The 8,925-nt window shown below is 37.7% G+C and overlaps 1 protein-coding gene across 1 annotated transcript; it reads right to left on the bottom strand.

Moving 5' to 3' along the window:
- Nucleotides 1-235: 235 nt before the first annotated feature.
- LOC118755123 (ras-related protein RabX-like) lies at nucleotides 236-6,064 on the bottom strand. The gene is made up of 5 exons (XM_036489969.1): nucleotides 5,880-6,064; nucleotides 5,360-5,462; nucleotides 5,021-5,234; nucleotides 4,782-4,975; nucleotides 236-1,258 (listed from the first exon to the last, which is right to left on the bottom strand). Exons 1-5 carry the CDS (start codon nucleotides 6,062-6,064, stop codon nucleotides 236-238), a joined length of 1,719 nt encoding a protein of 572 aa, XP_036345862.1.
- Between the last annotated feature and the right edge of the window lie 2,861 nt (nucleotides 6,065-8,925).

Here is an 8,925-nt window from a genome sequence, read left to right on the forward strand (position 1 = left end):
AAAAAAGAAGAGTAACCAATTTCTTGAAAGATCGAAATAAAATTATGTATATAAAATGCCATAGTGCAGCACAAACCTGATCTTGGCGTAAATTTGATAAACGAAATAATTACTAAAATCGCTTTGCTATCAATACTATTACTAAGTTCATTTATAAATTGCATAAAAAATTTATTTGACTACAAAGAAATTAAAAAGTATATAACAAAGAAGTAGTGCGAAGAGCACCCAGCGTTTATGGGTATGGCCCTTTGCCATCACGAGTGTCGGCTGGGGGCGAACCGTAGCTGTCACGAGGCTCCACTGGCGAATCGGAGTCTGAGTCATCTACACGCTCCTTTTCAGAAACGGATGTCGAGGACCCTGAAGCAGCAGAAGACTGCTGCAACAGAACACTGTCGGTAAGGGGTAGCTCAGATATTTTAGAAATTGGAGCGGCTGACGAGGATGGAGCACTTAAAGCTACAGCGGACACTATAGGCTTCAATGCGAAGGGCACACGATTGACGACAGCATTGAAGCCGCTCGGTCCATCGACGGTATAGCTGACGGTGCGCTGGAAACCATCAGGGTCTACAACACTGTATGATCCCTGAATAAAGTAACCATCACGAGCTTCATTGTGCGACTTGATGTCACCAGTGTATTCATCGTGTACATTGTACCTGTAATCGTATTTGGCTGGTGGGTTATATTCCTCAACTGGAACGACCTCGGGAGCTAACCTTTGCTGCGCATTCGAACTGAATGATGTGTCAATGTTTGTCGAAGTAGTAAGAACAGATCCTGAAGATGATGAGGACGAGGAAAGAGCTTCATAGTTTTTTGGGGTGTAGTCATAGCCAGCAGGTGCGGGTACACCATTATTGGATTGCGTACGAGTGCCGCTGCTATATGAATTGTCATTGCGCTGTGGTTGCTGTGTTGGCTGCTGTTGTTGTTGTTGCCACTGCAGTTGTTGAGATGCATTATTATTATAGTTATTAAGCAGTAGCTGTTGCACGGAGTTAGGGTTGTAGTTGTAGCCATTTACAGGAAGCTGTTGCTGTTGCGTCGGTGCATTGTTACGAAAGCCGTTTAAAGCTTTCAGTGGGACGTTGTAGCTGTTTGCTGGCTGTTGGTCGTTATCGCTATAACTTTTTATGTTATTAGTTCCAACATCATTGTTGTTATTGGTGTAAAGGTTTGGATTGTAGTTGAATTCGGCAGAAGCGGACCCCAAAAAACCAAACACCGCCACGCAAGTGAGGAAAGCAAACTGATATAATAATAGTTATTTATGAATTAGTTATAATTTTGAAACTGATTTCTTTTTTTTCTTACCCTAAATGCCATTTTTTCTAAGATATCCTTTGAATTTGAATTTGCTTTGGTTCGCTTTGGCGACTTGTTGCAGAGCGATGCTGAAAACGACTATGATCTTCAACTACTCTGGGTGAAATATTTATAATGCAACATGATTACTTTCCGACAGTTCGATTAAGTAGCCAATTTTTTTTATTTGTTGTACTATAATACTCGTATCAATAAATAAGTCTCATGAGCGACGCTAACTTGGTCAAGTTATTATTAATTTATGGTATATATCGTCGTTTAAAGTGCAAAACCGCGTATCAACAAAATGCAAAACCGCGTATGAGAGGTTGCATAAACTATTTTCTAGAGAGTAAAAGCACTCATATTTCAAAATGGTTCACTTTTTTAAAAAACAATCGCGTTTCTGGCTAGTATATTTCAGGACGAATGGATAAGGATTGAGCCAAGAGCTTGTGTGAGCAAATCCAATTTTTGGCTGCAAATCTCAGTTACGCAGTTTTGCAGAATGGCGATACGCGGTTTTGTACTTTAAACGACGATATGTATTTCGAATATCAGTTATAATAAAGCAAGTGCAAAGCATCTAAAATTCCATGTCGAAAAAAACAGCATTGTATACAAAAACCAACTGACGGCATCAGTTGTTTTGCCGTGCTTCGTAGCAATTGTTGGGCAATATTTACACTTACACTTTTAGTCATCTATGTAGTACGTATGTAACATACATACACATTTTCTTCTACCTGTGTTCGTTCAAACGCTAATCATTACTCGACATATTCCTCTGACATAATCAGGCAAAAAATAAGTCATGAATTAAAATATTGTCAAAGAAGTGAAATGTCATACTCTTGCTGAATCATCAATATTCAAAATCATTGAGTAGTCTTGGTTTCTTCTTCGTCACATGGAAACCAGTAAACGCTTTTTGCCAAAGTAGAGCAGAAAATCGTATTTGACATTGAAGCGTATGAAATAAGGTAATTAAGACAGTTGTCGCGTATATTGTGTTTTTAAATACCCCATCTCTAGGTCTAAGTACAGGAGTGGTGTATGTATGTGGATAGGCTGATTAATGAAATATGCGGAGGTCATCATCGTGTATTTTACAGCATTTACTTCCAATATGAAAGAAAACAAAAGTATTTGATGATAAAAGTGTTGGGGTATTCGCAAAGGTGTCGTATTGTTGTATGTCGTAAACTGTAAACGGCTAAAAGTATATTTAGATAGTTCCAAGGTACATACCATAAAAGTCATATTATGAATTTTCACAGTGCAAAAACTAGTCCTCTAAATATTTATCTAAGTTTTTAAAGTTTTCGGCATAGAACGATATGACACTTAGGACATCGTTGTGAATATCTCATGCCCAATAAACGCGAAACCGAGAGCGTCATCGTATCGAATTTTTGGGCTTATTTCGAATTAAAGGCAACCCCGAGTAAAACAGTTTTCTCGAAACAATTTTTTCGCATCGTCTTCGAGGCACAATCAAGAAAGTAATTTTTATCGAAAATATTCTTTGATAGGAACTGGCTTTATTAATGCAGAAACGGAACAAAGTAAGTTTCTGTGTTTAGAGTGATTTATGTATAAAACCTTGTTTCTTTAGCTACAGAAGTGCTAATTAATGTTAAATTATTTCCTACACATTTTCTGATATCCTTAGAAAACGAAACATCAAACATCATCTGTTGTTCTTGCATTTCCATTAATGAAATAGACATCGTTTTCGATTTCTATGGAGTGTATGATATAAACGACGTTATTTTTAGTAAGGAAATTATTTGGACGCTTAAGGAAATATATTTAGACTAGCTATACCCTGCAACGCTTTGCTGTGGCATATTCCTGTTACATGGATGATAAATTATTAACGAAACAAAGCATACGTTTCATATGAGTTTGATTCAATTCTGTTTCAGTTTATTCAGTCTATGATTACAATCTTACAGGCTAGATAAAAATAAGACTACCATAATTAAAACTAAATACTATAGATTTAGATACACAAGTAGTTATAAGAAAAATGAATCAATAGATGACTTGAAAATATTTCTCGGCAACGAAAAATCAATATTTAGACTCTTTGAGACCTTGTTAAATTCTGTCAGAGCGCGGAAAATCGGATCAAAATGGTAATAGTTAGCCTTAGTAGCACGCAAGTAAAACGGCAGAGATGAGCGCAGAAATCTGTGAGGCACATCAAAGGATATCTTCTCCAGAAGGACCGAACAATCCGAAGAGTCAACAACCAAATCAAAAACGAACATGAGCAACTGGACAATTCTTCTAGTTTCAAGAGTTTGTAGGTGAATAAGTTTACAACGGGAAAAATATGAGGGCATCGGGTCATCAAAGTTAAGGGAACTTAACGCAAAACGAACAAATTTTCTCTGCACTATTTCGAGTCTGGCGGCATGACAGCCGTAAATGGGGTTCCATATAATAGAAGCGTACTCTAGTTTTGATCGTACTAAAGAGATAAATAAAGCTTTCCTGGTGTATGGATCCTTAAAGTCTTTCACATATCTACGCAGGAAAGCCAGGTTACTGTAGGCTTTTGGAAGCACGCAAGAGATATGATTGACAAACGAAAAATTTGAGTCAAAGACTACGCCTAAGTCAACAAACTCTTTCACAGAGGCCAAGCGAGTGCTAGAAATACTGTAATTAGAAAAAATAATGTTTGAAGATTTTGAGAAGGACATATGAAAACATTTATTTACATTTAAGTGAAGCTTGTTCGTATGACACCAACTGACCAGGTTACTCAGGTCGTACTGCAGAGAAGAAACATCCGACGAGTCGTTAACTCTACGAAAGAGTTTGAGGTCATCTGCATAGAGTAAAAACCTAGAAAATTTGAAACAGGAGCCAATGTCATTTATAAAAAGGACGAACAAAAGTGGTCCGAGGATACTGCCTTGGGGAACACCCGACGTTGCCACAAAATAGTGGGATTTACAGTTTTCGACTTCAACAAACAAGGTCCTATTAGACAGATAAGATTTTAACCATTGTAGAAAGGCAGAATGGAGGCCGATAGACTGAAGTTTATATATTAAGATTGCGTGCGACACCTTATGAAAGGCCTTCGAAAAATCTGTATAAATGGTATCCACCTGAGTACCATCTTTGAAATCTGATACACAGAATTCAGAGAAAGATGCCCAGTTAGTAACAGTAGAACGCCCGACAACAAACCCGTGTTGGTGCGGCTCAACAATGCTCTTGGTAACGAAAGATAATTTCTCCTTTATAATTTTTTCGAATAGCTTAGAACAAACTGTGAGTTTAGCAATAGGCCTATAATTAGCGATGTCATTTTTATTGCCAGATTTGAATACTGGAGTAATTGATGCAATCTTCCATCTATCAATGAATGTGCCAGAAGACAGAGACAAATTAAATATATGACATAAAGGAACACATAAAGATGAACTGCAATGCGACATAACATAGGCGCAGAGCCCATCACTATCGCATTTTAGCGAAGGTTTAAGCGTGGACATAGAAGTGCTAACATCCAATTCTGTGCTTGTGAGGGAACCAAAATCAATGCGTTCTGATAACTTCGAGCGAGCGTTAGAGTTATTCGGGTTATCAGCCTCACTATAAAAGTTTGATTTGAAGAACTCAGCAAAGAATTCAACTGTGTCAGGCAAAAATTGAGAGAATTTACCATTAAGGCACATACAAGCCGGTATGTTGGAAGACCCACGCTTAGAGCGAATAAAATTCCAAAAAGCCTTAGGATTTACTTTAAGCTCAGCTTCCAGTTTACCAATATAACGATTATAAAGAAACTTATCCAGCACATTAAATTGATTAACATAATTCATATACTGATCCCTGAGAACAGCATTCGCAGTGTTGGCCTTATACAGTTTATGATATTTATTACGTTTATTCTTCAAATTTTTTAGAGTAGTGTTATACCATGGTAATTTATGAAGTCTAGGAGGAAGAGGAGGCACTTTAATGGAAAAAAAACTTCTGCCAAGTTAGACAAGAAAGTATCAAAACATAAGCTCACATCATTTGTTGAAAGAATATTAGCCCAGTTAATATCGCTAAGTGCATTATTCAACTCACAGAAGTTGGTAATCCGAAAATTAAAAGCGGAAGTACACGAATTGCTCGGAATAGAGAAAACATCAAAAAATTTTAAAGAAATAACAAGCGGAACGTGATGTGTGTCAGTCTTGTACAGAGGTAGATTACTCTCAGAAAGGTTAAATATTAAGTTTTCGTCTACAAATACTAGATCGAGCATCTTATATAGCGAATTAAATAAACAATTCATTTGAATAAGGTTACAACTTTAGAGACTATCAATAAAATTAATTTCGTTAGATCGCATGACGTTAGTAAGTGTCAAAATACCATTATTCTGTAAATCTATCCAGATAATATCAGGCAGGTTAAAATCACCAATAATACAAAAGTGGGAATCCATATTAGTGTCGCAGAGATCAACTATATTTTCAATATGAGAATTATATAAGCTATCAGAGCTACCGGGTGGTATATATGATACTACAGAAGTCGCTAACCTGTTATTAACAGCAGTAGCAGAGAAAGAATTCAGTGCAGATGACGTTTGTAGTGTAGATCCAATGTTAGCCGCAACTGGCATTGCAGCAGCGACTGTAGTGGTAGAAATGGCAGATGAATGTGATACCGCAGTTCCAGCATCACCAAAAACAGAGGCGACATGCATTACAGGTAGCGTTTCCATTGCGTAAGGCTGCAAAGTCATGGCAGCAGCATTAGTAGAAGCTGGAGAGCCAGAAGGCGGAGAGGCGGCGTCGGCCACCGAAGAAACGGAGGAAACAGTACCACTAATTTGCTTTATTGTGTGAGCGGCAGTTGCCATGACATTCGTCTGGTCAGCAGCAGAAAAAACTCTGGTCGATTGAATTGACTGCGCGAGGGCACTTACAGTGAGATGCATTTTGGCGAAGTTCACTAATATCAGCAAAGAGCGATGCAAGGGCAACGAGTACATCTTCAGTGTGCAGTTTACGCAAGGCTATTAACTCAGCATGCAGTTTAGTTGTTTCATCGATTAAAAGTTTTTTGTCTGTATGGAGAGCACTAATCTCAGCGAATACACGAACTTGATCAGCTCTAATTGCTTTAAGCTCACTAAGGGCCGGTTACTCAATGTCTGGTTAACACTAATCTCCGGTTAAACATAGTTATCGACGTTACCGACGCCCTGTCGTATGCATGGAGTCGAAGACGTCGATAAAGATGTTTAACCGCAAATCAGTGTTAATCAGACCCTAAGAATAGTAAGTAGAATAGACAATTGTTGTTGCGATTATTGAGCAGTATTATTAGAAGCCGTAGACGATGACTTTGACAGCTGTTGTTGATGAGTAGAGTTGGAGATATTGGCGATATGGGCGGGAATAGGTGACTTAGAAAACGATGCAGACTTCGAAATGTCCACCACTTGATGGTTAGCGGCAGGTGGAGAAGAGTGCATAGATTTTCGGCGAATACCCGCGCACTTTTTACACATGTATTTGTAGTCAGAGTTCATGAAAAAATCCAGATCAGCAAGCGAAAGACCAACACAGTTGATGTGGTAGAACTCGTTACAATTATTGCATTGTACTTTCGCTTGGTTGCGATCAACTTTTTGAGCGCAAACACAAGGCATGTTGATTATTTAATAAATTAAATTATGACTTTCACATCAACTTTGTTTAAAAAGATGCAACAAATAGAGTCACTGTCTCATTGGACTAGGCCAGATCAAAACGAGATTAAAATTTCGATATTTTTTTTACTCAAACACAGGAGCGCAAAAAAAAAACCTCCGCACTTCACACTGAGTTTGATTTTGTTGTTTGTTTTGTTTGAGTTTGATTTTGGAATAAGTACTTGTGTGCACACAATATTTGTCGTGTTTCCATTCTCTGCATTGATATCAAGGATATCTGGTTTGCCGACACGGGAACACGCAACATCTAAGAACCAATCCGCATCTCACTCTAAACCACACTTTTCCAAAGGATAACTTTGAGCATTAGTGATTGTGATTCCGAATGTCTATCGAATTGGGAATTGCAATCTTTAAAATTGAAATGGTGTATCGTGGGAATTCTTCACCTTTCAAAGGCCACGTAAAAATCTTTACTTACACTACGTTCTTCATCAATTTCTTAACTGCGAGTCGCGTACCGTTGCGGAGTTTTAGCTGATTAATATTCCGCAACGTGATAATTGGCACACCTATTTTCAATTCAGTATGTGGCGTCATCCCTGGAAGATCAATCGAGTTCAAAAATTCCGTTGGATAATTAACTGATTCGTCTTCTTCCACAACGGTGTTTATCGACGCATATGTTATTGTTTAAGCGACTTATGAATTTCCCGCTTAAACAAAGAACAGCGAACACACAGACGCACTTGCTTTTAAAGGTTCTTCGCTCGTGTTTAATTGGGTATGCATTTTTTATGCAATTCTCAAATATCTCTTCGCTGAACTTTGTGAAGTGATAAGTCGCTGGCATTTTCAGCTATGGTCAACGCTATCCCAGCTTGGCTATCACACGGTGCTTTGAGCATCACCCACATTCACTCCCGGAGTAATTTTTGGCATGGTATTAAGCTACTGCTTACAAACCACACTCGGGCTCTGCACGAATGCATCCCTGGATAAATCCCAGCTCATTGCCCAGCAGGCTAAGGCAGCTAGAGCATGACTCCTTCAATGGAGTCCCACAATGAATACACGGTGGAACGGTCACATCTTGCGCTACCGCAAGACGATACGGGCCAATTACGTGGCCTGCTCGATCCCCAGACCTGAATCCATTCGATTTTTTCTACTGGGGCTATGTTAAGGACAAAATTTATTCAAAAATAATTCAAAACGAAGAGCATTTGCCGGAACAAATAAATGGAGCTGCTGCTGAGATAGCCCAATTGAGTTTAAGATCTCTAAGAGCGTACTTTCTTAATAGGTGCCGAGCTTGTATTAGAGTAGAAGGTCGCCAATATGAGGATATTTTATCAATAATTGAATAAATTTTTCTGCAAAGAACTCATGTATGTTTTATTTCACGTGAACCCATCCTTCACAAAAAATATTGATCGATATAGCCCTTGTATTGACTCTAGTCCGAATAAAATAATGTCAGGAGCATGTAATAATGTACCTTTATACTATTTAGCATATCATTGGTAAGTAATAAGACCAACTTAAATTTAAATCTATTAAATACATTCTAGCGTGTCTCAGTCCTTTACCCACAAAAGCGGCTATAACTTTTTTTTCTGAAATATCTATTAAATGATACATTTTTTTATGTAAATAATGTAGAGTTATAGCTCAGTACATTTTTTTCACCAGAGATAGTCAAAGTTGGGGAAGAAAATACCAAAAAGTTAAAAATCGCAATATAGTCCTAATTTTATAATGGTTCCTCAATATATTTTAACTACATTGCATTTGAGTATAGAGAAGCAACTATCTGAAAGTATTTTACATAAAAAATTTACTAAGTATAGCCTTGTTTGTAGATGCAGTTAAAGAATAATGAAAAGGCACGATTTTTCAAAAAAATTTAAATATTTCAAAAA

This window comes from Rhagoletis pomonella, unplaced genomic scaffold, assembly GCF_013731165.1.
Source record: "Rhagoletis pomonella isolate Grant_MI unplaced genomic scaffold, Rhpom_1.0 Rhpom_scaffold_05367, whole genome shotgun sequence".
In the NCBI taxonomy this organism is placed as follows: Eukaryota; Metazoa; Arthropoda; class Insecta; order Diptera; family Tephritidae; genus Rhagoletis; species Rhagoletis pomonella.

What these genes read in the sequence shown, in the direction of transcription:
- LOC118755123 (XM_036489969.1), bottom strand. Translation starts at nt 6,064, where the DNA reads ATGGAAACGCTACCTGTAATGCATGTCGCCTCTGTTTTTGGTGATGCT. An exon ending in ATATTCTTTCAACAAATGAT is followed by an intron (nt 5,235 to 5,359) that starts GTGAGCTTATGT and finishes AAAAATTTGAAG; the next exon opens with AATAAACGTAATAAATATCA. An exon ending in GTGATGGGCTCTGCGCCTAT is followed by an intron (nt 1,259 to 4,781) that starts GTTATGTCGCAT and finishes TTATTATATCAG; the next exon opens with TTTGCTTTCCTCACTTGCGT.